This window comes from Arachis ipaensis, chromosome B1 (genome assembly GCF_059453495.1).
Source record: "Arachis ipaensis isolate K30076 ecotype BB chromosome B1, ASM5945349v1, whole genome shotgun sequence".
Classification (NCBI taxonomy): Eukaryota; Viridiplantae; Streptophyta; class Magnoliopsida; order Fabales; family Fabaceae; genus Arachis; species Arachis ipaensis.
Window position 1 is genome coordinate 10,198,467 of NC_142436.1, and position 26,125 is coordinate 10,224,591.

Genomic DNA, 26,125 nt, shown 5'->3' on the forward strand with positions numbered 1-26,125 from the left:
TGTTAGTATTCACTTTGCAAACATGTCGACAGGTAGCAAAGATGTCACGAATCGGCCTCGTGGTCGTAGTAGAGAGAAGATTTCCACCGGTATCCCAGGAACTTTTCAGCCATCACCCTTTATCCCGACTACCCTGTTGACCCTTGTGACGTCATAGGCAGGTCCAACGAACCAGTAGTTCATCACGGTGTTGAACCCCAACTATGTGGCTCCTTCTGCTACGCCCCTCCAACTCCAGTGACAGAGACCGCTGCGCCAAATCCTCTAATGCGTCCCAGTCGGATGCCTCTCTACCACCACCCGTTATACGAACGAGGATTTATCCTGATTGCATGTCGTTAGTACTATTTTAATGTCTTGTATTTCACAATCTATTTTGAATTTGTTAAGTTTTATGTGTTTGCTAATCTTAAATTTTTCATTGATAGGTTTGCATCAAACAACATTGCATGTACACAGGAGCTCTCTAATGTGATTAAGTCCATATACGACAACCCATGGCCGAGCTACACGAATATCCCTGCTGAGACCAGAGAGTGATGGTTTTAGAAGTGGGCGGTAAAAATCCAATGTTATTGAATTAACTGTATTTTAATTGTATTTTAATGTTGTTGAATTACTTTGTGCAGGAGAAATTTTATATGGAATAGGGAGCATGATCTCTTGATAAAGAAGATCTACGAATACCGATACCTAAACGACTTCAGCTAATGATGCAGGACGTTCGTGAGGGGTGCGACCACCTCATGATTTGGATCCGTCCAGATATTAAAAAGGCACTTGACAACTATTTTAGTATTGATGAGGGGTTCAGGCGTCGCCGTCTGATGGATAGAGCTAACAGGGCATTGTCGAGGTCGTCAAAGTATATCAATGGGTTGGCAATTTTCATGAAGACGAAGAGCAGGCTGGAATATAGTTTGCTCCTCTTTGTTAACTATTACTTGAATTAATTGTTACTTGATTTATTTTATTACTTGGTTTCAATATGTGTAGTCTAAGTCGTTGGAGCGTGAGGCGACATTAGCGGAGACCTTTAATTATACCCATACGTTGAAGGTCAACAAAGAGAGATTTGCTGATGAGTGGTCTCGGCTCATTATGTGAGTTTTCAATTAGTTCTAAGTTTGAAATGTATTTGTTTTAAAGTCAATTAACTGTCATCCTAATCATAACGTGTATTACACAAGAGGACTATACATAGAGATTGGAGGATGCGACACAGCAATCTCAGCCTAGTGGGGACGACCCCAGCTCCAAGGCCTCAGTCGTCAATCCTGATAGGGTTTAGCACGACTCCGCCCATGAGCCCTACAAGAATAGCGTCTACAGGTTGGGGTTGTTCTTCACTAACGGCCTCCGCACCTCTAAATTGGCGAATTTATCTGCCTCTGCCTTTGCCACCAACCTTGCCGATCTTGAGAAAGTCATCGATTTGAGGGAGCAGGTGCAGAAGCTCGCACAGGAGCTTCACGAACAAGCTTAGCAGTCTGATGTGAGGTACAACGAGCTTCTTGCATGCGTGGGAGCCACCGTTGCCTTCAGACTGTAGCTTAGGGAGGATCTGGAGCGGCTAGAGTGTTTGCGAGACTAGATGGCGGTGTATAACGAGAAGATGCATGCTGGAGACAGTGGTGCTGCTGGTGGGGCACCGACATCACCACCTTGTCCGCCGCCTCACCAGGGGGAAGACGACGATTACCGGGATCCGTAAGGTTTAGGGATTTTATTTATTTTAAGTCTGTCATTGTATTTTACTTCTTTGACATTTTATTATATTCAAACCCTTGATATTTAATAAAATCATTAGTTTATTTCTGGTATTTAGAATTTATGTACTAATTTTGTAAAAAAAAAAATTTGACTACTAATTGTGCACTAATTGTGAAATAAAAAATTGCTTACCGTTGGATTTACTGGCAGAAAAATCCGATGGTAAATGAGTGACACAAAACATAATATGGCGCCAAAAATTACCGTCGGTAACAAACCGCTTATTTCGTTGTATTTATTACAAACTTCAATGCAAAATTCACCGATAATTATTGTCAGACAAAATAATTTGCCAATAATTTTTTTCGACATCGTTTATATCGTCAGATGTATTCTGTCGATAAATCTGACAGGATTCAGCATTTTTTCTTTTTTAGTACACCATCTATAATGTCAACCAAGTTTCAGTCACAAACCTTAGATCCTTCAATTAAGGTATTGATGCGAGCATGATAGTTTCTTCACCATATCTTCAAAACTCATGGGTCATTAATACAAGTGCAACAATACATATCACAACAAATATTGCTATATTTCATACATATAAAACTATAATTATATTAGATGTAGACCAAAATCGATCATCAGTATATAATACATATTGAAATACAAAATACAAATTAAAAATAAATTAAATTACAAATATATTAATATACAAATATATAGTAATTAATTTTGGTGTGCATATAACCATTTTGATAAAACCAAATATCCTATTAGAATAAAGTTTCCTAATAATACATCATCAATACATCTATTTCAGGGCAAAATACTTGAATAAACCAAAGTGAAGCAAATATTATCAATATCACCCAAAGCAAAAAATGAGACGTGGATCACCCAAAGACCTTGTTTATATAAATCAAATTAGAGTAATTTGATTTGCAATTTATGCTAGTAAATCGAATTAAGCTAAGTAGAATTACTAGGCCATATATAAATTGAATTAGACAATTTCGATTTACACATGAATAAAGTAAATCGAAATAGGCTAGTCAGATTTATGCATGGGTTGTTTGATTCCAAGTAAATTGAATTAGGCTATTTCGATTTACCTTGTTGTAGATCAAAACACATAATTCAAATTAGGTAAAGCAGATTTACTATTGTTTCAGCAACATATTTAAATGGAGGCAGAGTAATTTGATTTAGAAGGGATAAAATGTGTATAAATAGCTGTGGAATATGAATTCTTCATCATAGTGAGCCTCACAGTGGCTAGTGAAAAGAGCTTTTTGGTTTTGGTACACTATAGAGGGTCGATTAAGAAAAAAACATGTTCCGAAATTAAGTTTACGGATAAGGATCCGCTTAGTGTTTTTGTTAGAGCTTCGACGAGTTTCACCGAGTTTAAGGATAATATAATCCGAAAACTAGATCTGCAAGGCATGAAACGAGTGGAGAAGTTATTCTACAGAATTTCGATCTCGGTTTTGCGGGATGATGTGAAGTATGATTCGTTCGTCATAAGCAGTGATGAAGATTTGGAAGTGTTGTTCCACTGTCGTCGGCAATTCCCGGAGGTGAGGACCCCTGAGCTGTTGGCCAAGCTTGTGGATGTGGTCTCTAGCTCAAGAGGTTCTAACCGGATTCCTCTGACTTCAGCCACGGCCGTCGGGTTGTGTTCGAGGCCTATTGGTGCCTCTTCATCTCTACCCGTGATTGAGCCTGATGCATGTTTGGTGGCCTCCCTGTCCTTCGCTGTTGACCTGGATCGTACTCGTGACACAGAACGAGTTGATACTGTGCCGGTAGTTGATGCTACGTTTGCAGTGGCCAGCATTGTTGATGTGGTCCCAGACCCCCAACAGGGTGGAGCCCTGGATGGTGTCGAAGATGTATTTCAGGATGAGGATAATGATGATGTGGAACTCGCCATGATTGCCGATGATAGCGATGATGAGGATGAGAAGAATACTCCAAATGAGGGAGGAGTAGCAGGCAGTTCAGGGACACTGCAGTACCCCTCACACTTTTCAGCTTTGGACTTAGATGCCATGAGACAGCAGGGGGATCCGACTGTGCCTGCCCAATTCGGGGCCAGAGACATATAGGATACCGGAGGACTAGCTGAGTTTCAAGTTGGTCAGCAGTTTCAGGATAAAGACGGGGCCCTGTTGAGTGTGAAGACGTAAGCATCCGACGTGAGGTTGAGTATAAAGTGATGGAATTGGATTACCGCAAGTACCATGGGAAGTGTAAGTATTTCGGCAAGGGGTGCACATGGTTGATTCGTATCAGTCTCTGACAACTCAGAGGTATTTGGGGGATGAAACGGTACAATGGACCGCACACCTGTCTGACCACTTCCATATCTAGTGATCACATGAGGCTCGATTACCATGTGATCTCGGCGTTCATACTCTCTATGATTAGGGTTGATGCTGCCGCGTCGATCAAGGTACTTCAGAATGCGACAGAGTCCCATTTTGGTTTCAGACAGACTTACAGGAGGGTTTGGATAGCTAAGCAGTAGGTCGTGGCTCAGATTTATGGCGACTGGGAGGAGTCATATAATGAATTGCCGTGATGGGTGCTAGGGGTGCAGATCACGATGCCGGGCAGTGTTGTAGTGTTAAGGACGAGTCCAGTGCGACTGGGTGGCCATGTAAGTGAGGAGCAAGCGTATTTCCACCGACTTTTTTAGAGTTTTCCACCGTGTATCGAGGTGTTCAGACATTGCAAGTCTCTGGTTAGCATAGATGGGACCCACCGATTCGGGCCGTCTTCCATTATGCTAGGCAGTGCCGCTTTCTCTGGATTTGGTGGGGTATGGGTTGGTAAAATGTAATTCGAATGAAGTATATTCGAATTATATAGAGTCAGGCTCCATGTAAATCGAAACAAGTGAATTAGATTTAGTATGAGTCGAGGGTGCTATATAAATCGAATTAGGTTGGTTAGATTTACTCTTGGTAAATCGAAACCACCTATTTTAAATTACTATGGGCACCAAACCATGGACTAATTCGAATTACCACGGGCTTCGAAATCGTGTGCTAAATCTACCTAATCTGATTCGGATTATATGTAATTAAAGCTTCCCTAATAAATCTATTCTATCTAATTCGATTTACATAAAAAAAAGCCTTTGAATGATCCACAAACCATTTCTTGCTTTGGGTGATATTAATAATTTTTGCATGCAATTGGGTGATCTCAATATTTTGCCCTCTATTTTTGGTATATAGTCATTTTTTCAAAAAAATCGTATCTCACAAATGTTTATTTATATGTATTGTTTAGTATATTTTTTTATATATAGAGTAAACTATATTTTTTATCTCTTAAGTTTTTGAAAAATTTTAAAAATGTTTTCAACTTTTAATTTATTTTAATTTTATCTTTAACGTTTTAAATATATTTTGATTATATCTTTAAGAGTTAACACTGTTAACAGAAATGTTAACTTGGCAATTATATACTAATGTGTCACTAACATGTGATAAACCTCTGTAACACGTCATTATATGATTGCCATGTCATATATTGTCTATTTTATGAGTATAATTGAAATGTATTGAAATATCATGGATAAAATTAAAACTAAATATTAAAAATATATAAAATTAAAATAAATTATAAAAGTTTGAGATAAAAATAAAATATATTATTCAATAATTTTATTTTATTATATTAATAATACACTTAAAATATATAATTTTTATTGAGACTTACTTTAATACAATAATATTTTTTATTAAAAATAAAATCTAATGTAAGTACTACATATTTTTCTTATAAAATTATATAAAAATATATCACATAGCTTTTATTATATAAAAGTCACTTGCATATTTTTAAAAATATTTTATATAATTTAATAATAAAAATATATAATACTTAATTATTTGCCATAATCTCATGTTTGTTAGTAAATTATTAACGGCATTATTAAATACATTTTTAAATATATTATTTTAAGTTATTTTTATATAATAAAACTGATATATTTTTAACATATCTTTTTATAATTTTATAAGAATATAGTACTTATAATTTTTCTTTTAAATAAAAAATATTATTATATTAATAAATTAAGTCTCAATAAAAATATATATTTTACAAGTATTATCAATATAATTTTTATTTACAAAAAATATTAAATAATATATTCTATTTTTATCTTCAACATTTATATTTTATTTTAATTTTATTCCTAATATTTAATTTCAATTTTATTTTTTGTGTTTCAATTATACTCCTGAATTGAACAATATCTGACGTGACAATGTTACGTTGATATGTCACTGACACATTAGTACACAATTGTCACGTTCATTTCAGTTGGTGTTAATTTTTAAAACATATTAATTAAGAGTAAAATGTAACAAATTAAATATGAAGGATATTTTTAAAATTATTTTAAAAAATTCAAAAACAATAAATATATTTTATCCCAATTTATATTTATAATTCAAACATATTTTATCTTTGTGGATAATTTTGATACGGAAAAGTATAGATAGACAATGAGAATATTAAACAATGTGAATAATGGATATGTCGGATGTTCAATTCAATAGGTATGTAGATGATTATGTTCATTACTTTTAATTGGATGGTTATTTCATTTGATTCGATTTACTCATGCACAGTTAAAAATAGTTGAATGTTCAATTCATTAGATGTGCTGATAGTTATCCTAATATTAAAATTTAAAAGATAATTCAGGAGTAGAATATTTTTTTATTTTATTAGATCAATTCTAAAAATCATTATTTACATTATTTACGAAAGTCATTCTTAACCTAATAAAACTGTTCTAATACATACTTAGCATAATTGATCTTTCCATCAGTATTTTATCACTATGCTAAGTCATAGCATTGATTTAGCTTAATTCACTAATTGTATTAGCTTTTAGGATTATTGTCCAAAAAATAATATTGATAAAAAAAAATGCAAAATGTTGATTTTCGATTAATACATGATTAAATTTGTTTGTGTAATTAAAAGTTTATTGTTTGATGTTTTGAACATGCTCTAAATTAAAGTATTATTAGTTGGGCAAACAATCATATAACATCTTAAATTTATCTGCTCATAAAATTAATATTGGGTTAAAAATTTAATAAATGAAACAAAAATAGCCCAGTCAAAATAAAAAAGAGATACGACATAACAAAAAAAAAAATAGTTGACGGATAAAATAAAGAAAATCAAACAAACAGTTTAAAGCAACATTTTTCTTAAGGCCAAGATAATTGTTGGTGGGCCCAATCTTAAATGAAGCCCACACAACTTAAAAAAATAAAAAATAAAATAAAAAAAATGGCTAAAGTCACGAGAGAGAGAGAACCAGAGCAAAGCTTTCTCATTTTGAAAAGAAAAGGAAAAAAAGGGAACAGTAAGGTTCATCGTCGAGGGAGAAAAAGAAAATTTGAAAAAAAATGGCAAGTTAATTTTTATCCGATTGAACCGGTAAATTTACTCTATTTTTTTATAAAATTTTAATATGTTATTCTTGGTATAAAGATGAACATTAAGATATAACTTACTAATTGTATTGTCTTATTTTTTGTCTAATTTGAGATATCCACTTTGTGGAGGGTTTATGTTGATTCCATCAATTTTGATGATGTATTTTGTTGATTGTTGAGATGTCCTAGTACCACTAGGAAGACGGATTGTGTACCATTATTTTGATAGTGGAAGATTTTACATGACTAGATCCTATGGATTTTTTATCCATCTTTTGGGGGTTTTCCCACATTAAAATTCTGGTGTCTGATTATTTAATTTCTGCCATTATATTTGCTGCTTGGAGTATCTTTAGTATTGCCTATTTAATCGCATAAGTTGTAGAAAAATTATTTTTGGTGCTTCCACTGTTAGACAGGTTCTTGTTTGAACCTTTGTTGAGTTTTCCCAACAAAGTGGTATCTAGAGCATTGGTTGTTTATCTCTATGCTGATTAAATGGAGAAAAATACTCATGGACCAAATATGGTTAAATTGAATTCCCAAAATTATTCGATTTGGAAGACCCTCATGTAAGATATGTTGTATAGCAAGGACTTGTATGATTCTGTGGAGGGGGACAAATCCAAAGGTACGAAATCCGATGCTGAATGGAAGAAGCTTAATCGGAAAGCAGTTGCTTTGATTAGGTAATGGCTTGATCTTAGTGTGTATCCACATGTTGACATCGAAACGAATACAAAAAATATGTGGAAGAAATTGAAGGAGTTATATGAGAGGAAGAATATGTAAAACAAAGCATTCTTGATTAGGAAGCTTGTCAATATGAAGTATATCGAAGGTAAATCAATGCCGGAGCACTTGAGCACTTTTCATGAGATGGTGAATCAACTGACAAATAATGAAATCACTTTGAATGATGAGTTGCAAGCTTTGTTGTTGTTGAGCTCTTTGCCTGATAGTTAGAAAGTTCTGGTTGTGACATTGACTAACTCAGCTCCAAAAGAAAAGTTGACGTTAGCAACGGTTAAAGAGAGCATGTTGAATGAAGAAGCTAGAAGAAGAGAGCGAGGTTTGACTAACGCCTCCTCCAAGTCAGAAGCACTTGTTTCAAAGTCACGGGGGAGAACTCAAAGTAGAAAACCTCACAGTACCGACAAGTTAGAAAGTCGAAGCAAGTCAAGGGAAAAATACAAGCCAAGAAAGGAGTTCATTTGTCACCATTGTGGCAAGTTGGGGCATATCAAGAGGTATTCTAGGTTCTTGAAAAGAGAATAATCACGGGGAAGAAACGAAGATAAAGGTAAAGATAGTGATAAAAAAGCTGCTACTATTGTTTATGAAGATATTCTTATCACATATGATGAAAATTAAGTGAATCTTGTCTGTGATGATTCCACTTGGATTATGGACTCTGGTGTCTCATGTAATGTCACTCCGAGTTCGAGGCGTGAATTTTTCACTTCCTATACTTTTGAAAATTTTTGCAAGATCAAATTAGGAGATAAAGGAGTGTGTGATATCATTGGTATGGGTGATATGTGGCTTGAAACCAACATGGGATACAAGTTGCAGTTGAAGAATGTTAGGCATGCACCAGATATGTGGTTCAATCTTATTTCTGTGAAGGCATTGGATCAAGAGGGGTATTGTACTTCTTTTGGTAGTGAAAAATGCAAGATTATCAAAGGAGCTCTCATTGTTGCTAAAGAAGATAATAGTCTCACTACTCTCTACTGGTTGTAAGCAAAGTTGTGCAAAGAAAAGGCGAATATAGCTGATGATTCCTCTTCTGATTTGTGGCATATACGTCTTGGTCACTTGAACGAGAAAGGACTAAGCATCTTAGCCAAGAAGCACTCACTTCCCGTAAAAGGTACAACTTTAAATACTTGTACTCATTATTTTGTTGGAAAGCATGCTAGGGTATCATTTCATAGTTCTAGACCTCATAGGAGATAACATGTTCTAGATTTAGTTCACACTTATGTTTGCACTATGGATACTAAGACACTAGGTGGTGCATCATATTTTGTTACTTTTATTGATGATTATTCTTGAAAAGTGTGGGCTTTTGTTTTGAAATCTAAAGACTAGGTGCTTAAAATCTTCAAACACTTTCATGCAAGTGTTGAAAGAGAAACAGGAAGAAAATTGAAATGTGTTCGATCAGATAATGGTAGTGAATAGAGGGGTTCGTTTGAAGAGTATTGTAAAGGACATGTGATCAAGTTTGAGAAGACAGTTCCTAAGACTCCTCAACATAATGGAGTTGCAGAAAGAATGAATCGCACTATCAATGATAGAGTCAGATGTATGCTCTCTCATGCAAAGTTGCCTAAATCCTTTTGGGGTGAAGCGATGAGGACTGCAGTAGATCTGATCAACCTTTCTCCTTCAGTTCCACTAAATGGTGATGTTCCAGAGAAAGTTTGGAGAGGGAAAGATGTCTCTTATAGTCACTTGCGAGTGTTTGGCTGTAGGGCTTTTGTTCACATTCCAAGAGATGAAAGGTCCAAACTTGACGGAAAGTCAAAGCAGTGTATTTTCATGGGTTATGGTCATGAAGACTTTGGTTACAGATTATGGGATCCGGTGAGCAAGAAGATAATTAGAAGCCGTGATGTAATTTTTCTTGAAGACCAAACTATTAAAGATCTTGAGAAGACAGATAAGTCAGCAATAACTGTTAGACGTTTTGCTGATGATGAACCTGGTCCTTCCACTAGACCTCCTGTTGGTAGGAAAATGTACAAGGTGATAATGATGGTGATGATTTGCATGATGAACCTACACCTCAACTTGAGGTGCCAGATGCAGAAGTTCTACCAGATGTTGAAGTTCTACCTGAACTACCAATTGAGCCTGAATTGAGAAGATCTACTAGAGAGCGTCATCCTTCTCAGAAATTCTCTCCTCATGAATATGTGATGAACACTGAGATTGGGGAGCCAGAGAGCTACCAGAAAGCTATGTCTGATGAGTATAAGGAAGATTGGTTAAAGGCCATCCAAGAAGAAATGAAATCCTTACATGAGAATCATACGTTTGAATTGGTGATGCTACTGAAAGGTAAAAGAGCATTCAAGAATAAATGGGTGTTCAAACTGAAAGCGGATGAAAATGTCTCACGGCCAAAGTACAAAGCTCGAATGGTTGTGAAAGATTTTTTAGCAAAAGAAAGGTATTTATTTTGAGGAGATTTTTTCGCCAGTTGTGAAGATGTCCTTTATTCGAGTTGTGCTTGGGTTGGTGGCTAACTTGAATTTAGAGGTTGAACAACTTGATTTGAAGACTGCATTCCTTCACGGTGACATAGATAAAAAAATTTATATGGAGCAACCAGAGGGTTTCTAGGTTAAAGGAAAGGAGCACCTTGTATGCAAGTTGAAGAAGAGCTTATATGGGTTGAAGAAGAGCTTATATGGGTTACAGCAAGCGCCAAGTCAGTAGTACACGAAGTTTGATTCCTTCATGGAAGGTCATGGATATAGTAAGACTTCTTCTGAACATTGTGTGTATGTTAAGAAATTCTCTGTTGATGATTTTATAATTCTCTTGCTTTATGTTGATGACATGTTGATTGTTGGTCATAACACTAAGAAGATTGAAAGTCTCAAGAAAGACTTGAACAGATCCTTTGCTATGAAAGATTTGGGTACTGCAAAAAAAATCCTTGGCAAGAGTATCACTCGTGACAGGAAGAATGGAAAATTGTGGTTGTCACAACAGAAGTATATTGAGAAGGTTTTAGAGAGGTTTAGCATGAGTAATTCCAAACCTGTTAGTACTCCACTTGCTAGTCATTTCAAGCTGAGTTCACGACAATGTCCTACAAGTGAGAAAGAGAAAGCAGAAATGAAGAAGATTCCATATGCATCTGCAGTTGACAGTTTGATGTATGCTATGGTTTGCGCTAGGCCGGATATTGCTCATGCCGTTGGAGTTGTCAGTCAGTTTCTCTCTAATTCTGGTAAGGAACACCGGCAAGCAGTGAAGTAGATTCTCAGATACCTTAATGGTACTTCCAGAGTTTGTTTATGCTTTGGGAGTGGCCAACCTGTGTTGGATGGTTACATAGATGCAGATATGGCTGGAGATATTGACTTTTGCAGGGGGAGCTGTGTCGTGGCAATCTCGACTTTAGAAATGTGTTGCTTTGTCTACTACAGAGGCAGAATACATTGTTGTTGTTGAAACTTCTAAAGAACTCTTATGGATAAAGAAATTTCTACAAGAGTTAGGCATCAATCAAGAGAAGTTTGTATTATTTTGTGACAGTTAAAGTGCCATCCATCTCAGCAAGAATCCGACGTTTCATTCCAGATCGAAGCACATAGAGATGAGGTATCATTGGATAGGTCAAGCGCTTGAGATGAAGTCATATGCACTTGAGAAGATCCATACTAATTATAATGGTTTAGATATGATGACTAAAAGTTTACCTGCAGTGAAGTTTAATTCCTGTAAAGAGAAGGCGGGCTTGATGGAATAGCCTATCTCCACTTGAATTGGTGAGGAGGAGATTTGTTGGTGGGTCCCCAATCTCAAGTGCGGCCCACACAACTTAAAAAAAATAAAATAAAATGAAGAAAGAAGTGGCTAAAGCCACGAGGGAGAGAGAATGAGAGCAAGGCTCTCTCATTTTGAAAACAAAAGGAAAAAAGGGAACAGTAAAGGTTCATCGTTGAGGGAGAAAAAGAAAACTTGGGAAAAAAGGGCAAGCCATTTTTTATCTGATTGAACCGGTAAATGTGCACCATTTCTTATGAAATTTTAGTATGTTATTCGTGGTGTAGAGATGAGAATTATGATATAACTTACTAATTGTATTGCCTTCTCTTTTGCCTGATTTGAGATACCCACTTTGTGGAGGGTTTATGTTAATTTCATCAGTTTTGATGATGTATTTTGTTGATTGTTGAGATGTCCTAATACTATTAGAAAGACTGATTGTGTATTCATTATTTTGATAGTGGAAGATTTTACTGGACTAGGTCCCATGGGTTTTTTATCCCTCTTTAAGGGATTTCCCACGTTAAAATTCTGGTGTCTGATTATTTAATTTCTACCATTATATTTACTGCTTGGAGCATCTTTGGAATTACCTATTTAATTGCACAGGTTGTGAAAAAATTATTTTTAGTGCTTCCGCTGTTAAACAAGTTCTTGTTTGAACATTTGTTGAGTTTTCTAACAATAATACTATAATAAAAAGTAAAATTTTATTGAAAAATAAAGATTTTTTTTAATAAAAAAAGTCAACTAAAAAAATTTTATCATTTACAACATATATGTTGTTTATAAATTTAGTAAAAATATTCATTTTGGCTCTGTTTTTGTTCCAAACTAGATATTACACATCTCACTCTAGGTTGTACAATATAACATTCTTAAAGAAAGATATTTGGCCTGACAAAAAAAAAAGATATTTGTAAAATATAATATTTAATTTAGCCTTTTAACTTGCACATCATGATATTTAATTTAATCGCTAAATTTTATGAATTTAACTTATATTAGTCTTTGAAATAATTTTTAACACATAAACATTAATAGAATACTAGCATGAATAATCAGATGTCACGCTATACTACGTAAAATGATATCGTTTTAGTTTTGACATTTAAATCGTCTAAAATCAGTGTGTCTATTAAAATTTTTTTCTTAAAACAAGTAATATAATATTATTTTCGGACTATTTGAACACCAAAATTACAACGGCATAATTTTATAGGTTTTAGTATGACATTTAATTGTCCATATTAGCTCTTTATTAATGTTTGTATATCGAAAATTATTTCAATAACTAATATGAATCACGTTTATAAAATTTAAAAACTAAATAAAAACCATTAAAATTTCATACATTAAATTAATACTTACGTACAAATTTATAGAGCAAATTAAATATTAACTATATTTCATATTTAAAATGTATATGTGACTAATGGCCAAACTTTTATCTTTTCTCATTTATTATGAATTATTTTAATTCCAAAAATAAAAGTGTGCAAAAGAATATACAAAAATGGTGTTAATATCATCCCTCATAGCTAAAAGAGCTAAAATAACTTATAAGTATATTAATTTATTTGGCAACACTTTTTAATTTAAATACATATTTTATTTTTTTATTTTCAAATTAAAAAATGTAACTTCAAATTTAGCTACACTACCTCTAAAATGTTAAAAAGTTTCATAACCACCATTTTTTAAAAATTATTTTTTATATAGAAAAACAGGTGGTATTTTTGTAAAATATTATTATTTGAGGTATTTTTTAATATTGTGAATTTACTAAAAGAATTGTACAATACGTTCTTTATATATTGAATAGAGAGATGATATGTGTCCAATATATTTTTTGCGTGTTAAATAAAGAGAGGACACATGTCTAATATGTACTTTATATATTATCTACATTAATGCAACATCACCTTCTTGCAATTACACAAATTAATCCATCTATTATATATTTTTAATTTTAAAACTAAAATGTGCCACGTGTAACTTTCTTATTAATTAGAATCAAGTATTTTTTTTTAAATTAAGAAATTTTTTTTTACTCCTTACTAATTTTACAATAAAAATGTGTCATATGTCATTCACTCATTGTAAATGAAATTAAATCTTTTCCTTTAAAATTAAAGAGAATTCTTCCCTCCTTCATACTAATTTTACAACCAAAATATGTCACATGTCACTCCCTCATTGCAATTGAAATCAAATCTTTTCTTCCAAAAATAAAGAGTTCTCTCCTCCTTCTTTTTCTTTCTCTATCTCTCTCATTCCTTCAACCACTATATCTATTTTATATATCATTATCAATATCAATGACTAATTACTAATTTGACAATCAAAATATGCAACATGACATTTTTTAATTGCATTAAAATTAAAGTTGAAATATTAAAATTGAAATTGAAATATACCTATATTATGTATCATATATTACTATCTAATTTAATAATCAAATGTATCACATGACACTCTCTTATTAAAATTGAGAGAAAATATTTTTCTCCAAAATTAATAAACTCCCGTCCTAAATTCTCTCATCCACCTCTCCCCGTTTTCCTATTTCTCTCTACGATTTTCACTCTATATATAATTTATATTTTATATTAGTAATTTGACAAATGAAAATATATCATCCGATATTTTTTTTATTACAATTAAAATATTTTTTTTTTCAAAATTAACAAACTCTTACTCTGACTCTCATTCTTCATTTTTATCTTTCTCTCTCTTTTCTCTCATTCTTTATTTTTTCTACATCTTTATTCTACAAAAAACAAAATAATATAATTTAAATAAAAAATTAGACTTTTTCATATAAAAATAATAACTAAAAATTTTGTTATTTAATTTTTTATCTACAGAGACTATGGTCTAACCCGAGACTTTTGTCAATCTACAACTTTTTTGTAAAAGTAATTTGATTTTAAAATATTTTGTGCCATGCATAATCTATACTGTCAGAACAAATTGGATTATAATTTCAAAAAATTTATATTTTACCTAAATAAGCCAAAACTTTTTCATATCTAAATTTTTCGCTCACTATTTTTACTAGGGGTGTACATGGGACAGGCCACACTGGATTTGGCTTAACCCAGACCCAACCCAAAATACAAACCGGGCCTAATTTTTAGACACTAACCCGATCCTAGACCCGATGAAACCTACGTACCTTCGGATCGGGTGACAACCGGGTGAAAACCGGATCTTTAGCATGTAAAAATCACCTAATCTCCAACCATTATTTCACAATTCACATAGTAAAATTCACTTAAAAAAATATAACAAGAATCAACCCTTTTCTAAAATTAAAGCATAACCATAATCAATACTAATATTGTCTAATAACACCAAATATTTAAATCAATACAAATAACACAATATTATGCATTAGTCTAAAGTCTTATGCATTTTAAACATAAAACATTAACTTATAATCTTATAATGACTAATAACACAAAATATTAAGGTTTACAATATTTAAATTCCACATAAGAATAGTCATCATCCATCACTAATAACATAAAATATTAATTGTGTATGATGACCGGGCCACCGGGCCGAGTTCAGGTGACTCGAGTTATGGCCCGGACTCGACCCGAAATAATGACAGGGTCTATTTTTGAGACCCTTATCCAATCCTAAACCCGATAAAATCACACTAAATTAGCCTCTAAAATATTCGAAGTCAGACTGAATGTTCGGATCGGACCGAACCATGTATATCCTAATTTTCACCATGATGATAAATTGCATAGCATTAACCATATATATAGTTAGAGTGGTGTGCATTCTTTGGTAGCCGCGGTGGTTTATGCGTGAGTAACCATTAAATTGATGATTAGTGGCATTTGTTTGAATTTATACTTCTTTGCCAAGGACAAGGGATATTTGACAGATCTTATTACTTAATTTAGGAGAAGTTAATTAGCACGTTAAAAAAATGTTGCTTTTCAAATTAAAAAAAAATTAAATGTAGAATTGATAACGGACTCTTTTAATATATCAATAAAAAATCAGTACGACTAGAATAGATTAGGATATACCGTGAATCTGTATTCGACTTTTTCAGTAAATAAATATGCACCACACTCTATTTTATTCATAGCGAATCGTAGATAACCTTATCTTATCAGATTGGATACCCACAAATAAACAACTTTATTTTAATACCTTATCTTATGAAAATTGTTAATATTATTATTAATGTTATTATTAATATTAATTAATTAAATTTATAAATACTTTTTAAAAATAACTACACTACATGGGTTAAACGTTATTTGTATTGGGCCGATAAAGTAGAGAAGTGTTATTAGGAGATGACCAACATTTGTTTTATTAATGTATTCTTGGGATTCTAGCCCCGTCAGACTACCAAAAACAATTTTTTTAATATATTTTAATTAATACTAACTAAATTTTTATCTTTCTATAAAGGTGTTTGTCCTAATATTTAGAAATTCGGAGTCTTATCTCTCTCATGGAGAACTCTTTTCTTATATGGAGAGTTTTTCTGAAATAAAAGTTGTGCTTACCCGTTTATTGTTCATTTTTTTGCGCAAACTTTTTTCTTTAGCTTATTTCTCTTATTATCTCAATACTATATATGGCCTACCAAGAGGAGCAATCTATCGAAGGCAAAGTTATTTCCATCAACCCTGATGAAGATGACAGTTTTACTGCAGAAAATTTCAATTTGGTGGAAAAGATTCTCTCGGACAAAGAAGTTAGCTTCAACACCTGCAGAGCAGCTCTTTTGGGAATTTGGGGTCATCCGGAAGAAGTAGCCATCTCCGATGTTGGCAGGAATAAAGTACTTATCAGTTTTAAGGATGTGCGGAAAGGGATCCAAATACGGAATGGAGGACCCTGGAGTATTCGAGGAAATCTTCTTAATCTGCAGATATGGAACGGATGAGAGTCATTCTATGAAGTGGATCACAGGTATATGGAATTATGGGTACAAATACATGGACTTCCACTCAATTATATAACATGAAAAACAGCAGAAATTATTGGTAAGAAAATAGGAGCTGTGATGGAAACAGAAAATTTCAGATTAAATGATACACTACAGAGAACGTTCTTAAGGGTGAGGGTAACAATGAACATCACTAAACCTCTGCCAACTGGTTTCTGGTTAGCGACACAGAATCATCAAACTCTTTGGGTCGACTTCAAGTATGAGAGGATCCAGGACAATTATTGTCTGAATTGTGGAATCCTAGGTCATACTAAGAAGGAATGTAGGAACCCAATGGCAATGGCTAGCTGGGACCACATGAAACCAAGGTATGAGCTGGGTTTAGGAGTTAATCGAGTCAGGGCCATCTCAACCAGGGAAAAAGTGCAGGATGATAAGGAAATGAACAGGGAATGGATTGAGGCTAAGCAGGAATGTGAGGGGGAGCGCGCAAGAATGGAGCATATGAAGGAGCACTCGTCAGAAGAGAGTAGTACGGACAGGGGACTAGAAACAGGGCTTCTGAGAAATCTCGAAGCAAATTCTGACCAATAGACGGCGTTAGGAAGGGAAAGCCAGGGATCTAGACAGCATGTTGAAGAGGTCTCAGAAAATCTGCTAATCAAACATGTGTTTTCAGATGGGGAAGCTTTGAGAAGGGGTGACAAATCTGCAAACACTAAAACTGACATCAGAAAAGGTAATGATAAGCTTTAAGAGGTAGGTGAAGTTAGTTGTGCATTTAGGCCCAATGCCACATTTTATATGGAGCAGGAGGCTTCTAGACCTTGTAATTTTCAGAATATTAAAAAGGGCCGTCAGGAGCATCTTGAGGTCGGGGAGAACAAGGAGCGCCAACCTTTTGGTAACAAAACAAGGCTAAATGAGGGACGTTTGGATGAGCCCAAGCAGATGGAGGATTGTTTTCAGCGCTAACAAGTAAAGGACGATGCTTGGGGGAATCCCAAAAAGCTAACAATCAGGGAAGAATTGGAGAAGCTTTTTGGCAAGAAAGAGGCCCAAATTAAGCAACATGGCAATACGGAAATCAATAAGCAACCAGAGAAGGAGACACGAATCGTTAAGCATGGTGCAGGATAGTTGTGGAGCTACAGGAAAAAACTAAAAATGAAGAGAATTGTTACTGCAGCTGGTAGAACCATGATTCAACGAATGGATAATGGGGAGGAGTATTACGTTAAACTGGCTGAGGAGCAGCAAGAAATGGAAGAGGAGACTGCTGCTGGGTCGGAGCTGAGGAATGAAAGTCAATGTGTGTTGGAGCTGGCTTTTGATATGGGGCTGAATCTGAACTCTAAAAGGACAAGGGATACAAGCAGCCTAGCAGTCTATGTAGACAAGTTGGAGAATGATGAACAACTAAGAATGGAAAAATCAGGTAAGAAGTTCAAATATGTTGCTGGAACAGTTATGGCTGAGGAGGCGGGCCTTATCAAGCCCCACCAGTAGCCATGATTGTTGTCAGCTGGAACTGTCGTGGAATGGCGGCCCCATCGATAGTGTTTGAATTATGAAGTATTTGTAAATCTCTCAGGCCGTCCGTTTTGTTTCTTATGGAGACTAAAGCTAGCAATCTTAGTTGTGTTAGGATTAGGAGAAAGTTAGGTTTTGATAATATGTTTTTTGTGAAATCCCGGGGGTTGTTCGGGGGCTCTGTCTTTTTTGAAAAAGTAATATAAATATTAATATTTATGCTTGGTGTGAAAACTTTATTAAAGCTCAGATAAGCACTGTTAATGATAAAGATTGGGAAGGAATTTTTGTCTATGGCCATCCCGATTATAAGAGAAGAAAAGAGTTATGGAATGAGTTAACTTATGTAAATAATAATCTGCATGTGCCGAGGGCTTTTATTGGGGACTTCAATGATGTAATTGCACAGCATGAAAAAGTGGGATTGCATCCAAAGCCGACTAGTCAGATTGATACTTTCAGGTATTTTGTAGATAAGAATGCTCTCATGGACTTGGAATTACAAGGGACAAAATACACATGGTTTAGTAACTCAAAGAATGTTTTTGTTACTAAAGAAAGGATAGATAGAGTACTTGCTAATTAGGAATGGAGAAGAGCTTTCCAACATGCCACCCTTTCAGCCTTACCAGCTATTAGCTCTGATCATACGCCTTTAGTTCTCAATGTTAAACCCAAGGGAAATAAGGAGCAGATGCTTTAAATTTGAGGCTTTTTGGACTAACCATGCTGATTGTGGTAATGTCATAAGGAGAGGATGGAACAGTGTTTGTAATAGTACGGTTGATCATTGGACAAATTTAACTCGAAGGATGAATGGTTGTAAGCAAGAATTGGTCAAATGGAGCAAGGTTAACTTTAAGAGGGCAGATGTTGAAATACAAAAACTAATGCATAACCTTAAGCTAGCAGAGGAAAGAGAATACTCAGATACACAACAACAGGAAATTAATTAATTGAAAATGGATATTACTAGACTATGGAAACAAGAGAAAAAGTATTGGGGTCAGAGATCTAGAGTGAAATGGCTGAAGTTTGGCGACAAGAATACTGCTTTTTTCCATGCTTCTACCATTCAACGAAGGGACAGGAATATGATTGAGAGATTAAAGGATACTAGTGGAGAATGGGTGTGTGGGGAGAATGAGATATTTAAGCTGGCAATTCTTCATTTTCAGAATCTTTTTAAAGCTTCCGATAACCTTGTTATGTTTGAATGCATTAGCAAAGTCCCTATTAGAGTGACTGAAGATATGAATCGAGAGCTAATGAAAGAGGTTTCTGATCAGGAAATCAAAAAAGCTACTTTTAGCCTTGGAAGTCTTAAGGCACCAGGTCCAGATGGATTAAATGGCCTTTTTTTTTCTAAAAGCATTGGACAATTATTGAGAAAGAGGTTTGTGAAGTTGTTAAGCATTTCTTTCAGGAAGGGGTCCTACCAAGTAGCATCGGAGATACTATTATAGTTTTGGTTCCTAAGACCAATTACCCAGAAACTCTTAATCAGCTTCGACCGATTAGCTGTTGTAACTTTATATATAAGATCATTTCTAAGGTGTTGGTTATTAGGCTTAGAAGAATAATAGATACGATTGTTTTACCTATCCAGAGTGCTTTTGTGGGGAGACGCCTCATTCAAGATAACATGGTAATAGTACAGGAAATGTTTCATGCTTTAAATAAAAAAAAGGCAGCATGCTTCCAGGAACTTAGCCATTAAGATTGATATGAACAAAGCCTATGACAGGGTTGAATGGTCATTCCTAGAAGCAACTCTGAAAGCTTTTGGGTTTAATCTGTACTGGGTTAAGATGATTATGATGTGTGTCTCGCAGGTCTCTTATAAAATTAAGATCAATGGTATTTTGTCAAGAAGTTTTGTGCCGCAGAGGAGACTAAGGTAGGGAGACCCCCTTTCGCCATACCTATTTATCATAGCAGCTGAAGTTTTTACTATCCTTATGGACAAGGCTAAAGAAGAGGGTAGAATCTCTGGTGTCAGAATTGCTCCTACTGCTCCAGCCATTTCTCATCTCCTCTTTGCAGATGACTACATTATTTTCTCGAAGGATAGAGAGGAGGAAGTTTATCAACTCATTACTATTTTAAATATGTATACAGAAGCCTCGGGACAGCGAATAAATGTTGATTATCGGCTCAATACAAATAACGAGGGTTTATGAAACCACCTTAAGTCCAAAGGTCTATTTTGATACCAAAGATATCCCAAGTCCACGACCAAAAAAAAAAAAAAAAAATCCCAAGCCATACCAAAAGTCCAAACATTCGAATATAATTTTGTTAATAATATTATTAGGGATGAGAGTATGGTAGATTAGGATATACCGTGAATCTGTATTCGACTTTATCCGTAAGTAAACATATACCACGTTCTATTCTATCCACAGCGAGTCATAGACAACCTTATCTTATCGGATTAGATACCCACAAGTAAACAACCTTATTTTGATACCTTATCTTACGAAAATTATTAATATTATTATTAATGTTATTATTAGTATTAATTAATCAAATTCGTAAATACCTTTTAAAAATAACTACACTCCATGGGTTAATTTTTTCTGCAATAAGAGAAGAAATCACCCACTTACTTCATATGAGACTTTTAGAAGTGATGGTTAAATCATCACTAATCCTATAAATATCTCAACATATTCAGGTATTATTCAATTCATTAGTTTTTATTTAAAATTACTTAAACTTTTGCTGATTTAAATATCAAAATTCCTTACAAGTACCTCTGTCATTATCTCGGTACTAACATGAAGACATTTCATATATCCTTATTATCATCTTCGATCTTTTTCAAAAAGTCCATTCACTCATATAACTTTGTTCAAGTATGTCTTAAAACTCAAAATATATATAATGTCATTTTTCTTTAAAATATTTATTATTATATAAATATATAATATTTATTTATTTAATAAAAGATTTATTAATGTTACATAAAATTTGCAAATTGTCTACCCTTAATGTAATAATTTTATGGAGAATGTTATGGCGTAGATTGTTAATTTTATCCACGCATGAGAAAGGTATGTGAAGTGTTTTATAATAATACTACAAGAAATACCGTTATAATCAACAGTGTTAACCGTCGCTTTTAAATATGTCGATTTTTCAAAATCTAATAAAATTGACGGCTTTTCGAATTGTCGATAAGCTTTCAATATAATCGACGACTATTGTGTCGATAATATATGTTTAAGATTTTTATATATTTAATAAAAGCTACACATTGGTTGTCAATAATATTATCTAAAATCGACGCTTGTGTCGATATTTGATATATTAAAATTGACAAATTAGCTGTCGATTCAATTATTAAATTACCGACATATTTTTCTTTTTCTTTTGTCTATTTTAAAATAAAAATCGACAACATTGCTATCAATTTTTGTCTATATTAAATTTAAAAAGCGACAACGATGCCGTTGATTTTGATAACCATATATTTTTTAGTTTTTTCTATTTGAGAATAACAGACAACTAATGCAAATAAACTTTAAAATATAGAAATAAAATTTATACTAAGAAACAAAATGTAACACCCTCACTATCCGAATGTCACGCTTCTGGCTGCGCCACTCTAATAGCTTAGGTATTACGACAACTCTAAACATATTTAAGACTAAAATAGGAGCCTATTTAAATCTTAAAACCGCATAACCTTTCGAAAACACTTTTTCGTTGAAAACAGAAACATACATGTACATACAAACCAAATACAATACCTTAAAATACATATACATAACACTAGCTTACAAACATACATATCACAATTTGCTATCCCTCTTATAAACTTAATAAAGATAAGGCGACGAAAATATAATAGCTAAGATAATACAAAAATACCGAATAAACAGAAAATAAACATAACTCTTCTGAAGCTCTGTCATCCATATCCTGAAAAGGAATAACTTGTAGGGGAGTAAGAACGTCGTCCTCGCTTGTTCTCACTATAGGATTACAGAAATTACTATAACAAGATACATAAAATAAAATTATTCTTAGAGTACAGTGATCATTGTTCGTCTTATGAGTCTTTCCAAAAACCTTGGGTACACATTCGAAATCTAGAAAAATCCCTTTTGAAGACTTGGTAAATTTCTCAAATATTTTAAAATAAAACCTTTCCCTTTCTTGCAAAATCTAAAAAGTTTTTCCTAGAAAGTATGAATGACCAACATGTCCCAAACATAGGTTCAATTAAGTCTATGCTGTAAGAGTTTGATTTTTCATACTTTCCTAGACCATAACCATGAAAGCAGTTACCTACACGGTATAAATAATCATCTTCTTCCACGCATAGGTTCATTAAGTCTATGCTGAACCAGTCAGATACTTTATACAGAACTAGAACTCAATATACCAATCACGGCCTAAAGCCCATCCAATCCAACACGGCCCCCGACCCAAACAACTCAATCATCAACCAATTCATCACAAACCAACCAATCAGACATAATCACAGATAATGTAGTTCAAACACAATCAATAGCAATTACAACAAATATAGCAGTTAGGAATTAACATAAGTATTCACATAGGCAAATCAATTACAATATGCACACCCAAACAATGTCACATAAATACAAATGATGAATGTCTGTCCTACTGGCTGTGATATCACATTGTCGGTTCAACTGCCAACCCGACACATCTCCATGGAAACGTCGCCCTTCGGAATCATCATATGGGAACCCCCGAGATATAGTGCTCAGATCACTGTCCAGGATTTTGCGTCTGCACGCTCTATTGATCCAAAGGGATGCGAGCGGGATACTCTTGCCACCAACCTCGCATCTCAACGCAAGCGGGACGAACCATCGCCCTTACGCCGCCGCTGCTACCTCGACAGGCGGGATCCAACCGCCGTCTCTGCCGGGCGCATAGCGTCTTATCAACAATCTCATCTCAGCATAAGCGGGACGAACCCGGCCTTTATGCCTACCAAACAATAACTCCTCAATCTTAATGATAATCACAATCAATCAGGCTCAATAACTTATTTCAAATTTATTTTTGGCCCATTTACTTTTAAATAATAAACGTTTAAGTTCACATCTTACCAGGAATCATTTTTCAAAACGGAGCCACTTTCCACATCTTTCCAACACTTTCAAACAATCTCAAAACCATACCAAATTCAAAATCTCTTTTGAAAGACTCAAAATCATTCATTTCTAAATCAGGATTTAGTCATAAAATTTCTCAGCGGAGTCTCAAGACTTCAGAGGAGAATAACCTAACTCATTTCTTAAATTCATTGAAAACCTCCGAAAGCTTAACTTCTTGATTTGAATAAATAAAATTGAATTTAAACCAAAACCAAGTCATGTATCCAAATATTCCGAACCAATTTCAAAATCAACTTACTTAAACCAAAGCCAAATCATTTAAACCAAAAACCAAATTTTAATTTCATTCTTAAATCTATTTCCAATGGCTCAGAAAATTGTTTCAGTTTTACTAAATCAAAGTTTTAGAGACTACTTCAAACTTTTCCTAAAATGTCGTAAAGTGAAATAGATTAATTGAAAACCAGGTTTCTTTTGAATCCCTTAAAACTCCTCCAAATCTGTTTACTTAAATCAAATTCCAAAACATAAAAATTTTTATATTTAGATTGATTTTTAAGGCATAATTCCTTTCTTAATAATTACATCCGAAATATAAAAATTTTCTTAATAAGGCAAGTTCAAACATAATTTATTTATCAAACATTTAATTCAAAGCATAATTCATTATTTTCAAAATAACGTTTCAATCAAAATCTCATATTTTATAGAAATTTTGGTAACATCTCCCCTAAAACTTGGACTTTGCCACCTTTTTCGGGTCCCAACCAAACCAATCCTCAACTCTTTTTACCAGGGATTCAAGACCAAATCAATTTCCAGTAAGAAAAATTTAGACTTTAATTACTAAAATCCTTTCAATTCAAAACAACCAGAAACCTCTATTTTGAACAAAATCAAACATTATTTCAATCAAACCGGCAATCATATTCATCCAATACAAATGAGACAATTCATAAGACTCACATAATCACCAAAAATGCATTTCGCACAGCATATCTATTTATAACAATTTCCATTTAAAATAAATTAGTTTGTATAAAAAGTCCCTACCTCGACTCGTCAAACACATAAACCAAACGCGTCACAGGAACCCTCTTTCTCAACCCGAAATCACCGGCAGCTTGAATCACAGCTTCGCTCAATTTTGCAGCAGCAGAAACAACCCTTACTCGCAACATGTGGCCCCGATAACTTAATCCTAAAGACATTAATATTGCGAAAACCTTAAAACACATAACGGGATATGAACGGGGAAGGTTTCAAGACAGAGATACTTACTGTAACTAAAGAATACTGACTGAACCAAAGGACAGAAGCTTCAGCGGTGGTTCCAATAGCCACAGAACCGCCCTTGGCAGCCAGAATCACCGTGACTCAGCCTGCTCCATTAGTAGTTCCCAGCACCTGTTCTTAGCTTCGGTGGTGACTCAGCAGCACAGGGGAAGCTAACAAAGATTTCAGCAACAGATAAAACAGTCCCAAAACGAATACTAGTTGCAACAGCAATCTCCAAACAAAGCCAACAACTACCTCCAGTAATGGCACTGGCAATGTAACTTACTATAACCATTTTATTCAATACAAATAGTGTCAGCAACAAGCTTCTAGGTAGAAACGAATTGATGGAACAAGGGAGAATCGGAGACAGGGTAAAGCTTACCCAAATAGTAAAGGTTCTAACGGTTCAAAACGGAGCCAGGGCAATATCAACAGCAACTCCAGCAGTAGTGGAGTTCTTGTCAAATTTAGAAACCAGAAGTAGAACTGGCTGGTCTCTCTCTCCCCCTCTAGCGGCGGTGATGCACAAAACTCCTCCAACAGCGGCAACGCGTGGCTAGACGACGACAACCCTAGTAGCAGCAGCGGCAGGAGTGGCTTCAATAGCAGCAACCAGGTGCGGCAATGGCGCGGTGGCGATGCAGCAGAGGCTCCCTCCTCCACTGACTCTCGCGCGGCTCTTCCTTCTTCCCTGAACGGCGTCGATGAACAGAGGTGGCGGCTCCTTACGCACTCTCCCTCCTCGGTGCAATACGGCGGCGCGGCGGCAGTGACACCCACCGGCGCCGTCTTTCCTCTTCCCCTCCTACCGGATCTCCCTCTTCTATGTTCCCTCTGCCTTTCTTCGTTTCTTTCTTTCTCCCGTTTCCTTTTTACTTCTGTGTGTGCGTATCAAGGTTCAGAAAACCGGACCGATCATCAAACCGCTCTAGTCACTGGTTTACTGGTTTACTGGTCTAACCGGTTCAACCGGTGGTTCAACCAAAAAAACCGTTTTAGAATAGAATAATATATAAATTATAAATACACATCCTAAAATATAATTATAGTCTGATATAAATCTTAAAATATCTTCGAAATTTAAAACACTACATAAAATATCATCAACCAAATACATATCTTATCAAAATCCAAACTCAATCTGTTTTTCCAAGCTAAATCTGTTTTTCCCCTAAGGTTAGAAGAACCTTGTGACTGACTATCGTTAGCACTACGGAAATTAGGATTAGCAGCATCATTCGGAAGTGGAGTATCGGCAGGCATGTTATTATTCACAAAAGCATTGTTATCAGCAGTTGCTTCTTGATTAATACTATCTTCCATAACTGAAATTAATAAAACATATATGAAATTAAAAAGTAAAAACAGCCACAAACCCACAACACAACACATCACAATGAACATACACAGAAATTGAACAGTTCACAGATGAAGTTCCAGCAATTGAAGAGTTCACAGAGCAAATTCATAGAAATTGAACAGTTCACAGATGAAGCAAAATAGAAGACCAGGCTGCTTAATTTTCAGATTATTAATTTTCTATGCTCAGCAGCAAATAG

The 26,125-nt window shown here is 34.5% G+C and overlaps 1 protein-coding gene and 1 long non-coding RNA gene across 2 annotated transcripts; both read left to right on the top strand.

Moving 5' to 3' along the window:
* The first annotated feature begins 27 nt into the window (after positions 1-27).
* Positions 28-1,740, top strand: LOC148575688 (uncharacterized). Its single transcript, XR_015902228.1, has 3 exons — positions 28-337; positions 429-1,103; positions 1,191-1,740. It is a non-coding gene; the product is annotated as an uncharacterized LOC148575688 (long non-coding RNA).
* A 1,040-nt stretch (positions 1,741-2,780) lies between these two features.
* LOC110265138 (uncharacterized) lies at positions 2,781-3,827 on the top strand. The gene is made up of 2 exons (XM_088502496.1): positions 2,781-2,799; positions 2,977-3,827. The coding sequence occupies exons 1-2, from the start codon at positions 2,781-2,783 to the stop codon at positions 3,825-3,827; spliced, it is 870 nt and encodes a 289-aa protein (XP_088358622.1).
* The last annotated feature ends 22,298 nt before the right edge of the window (positions 3,828-26,125 follow it).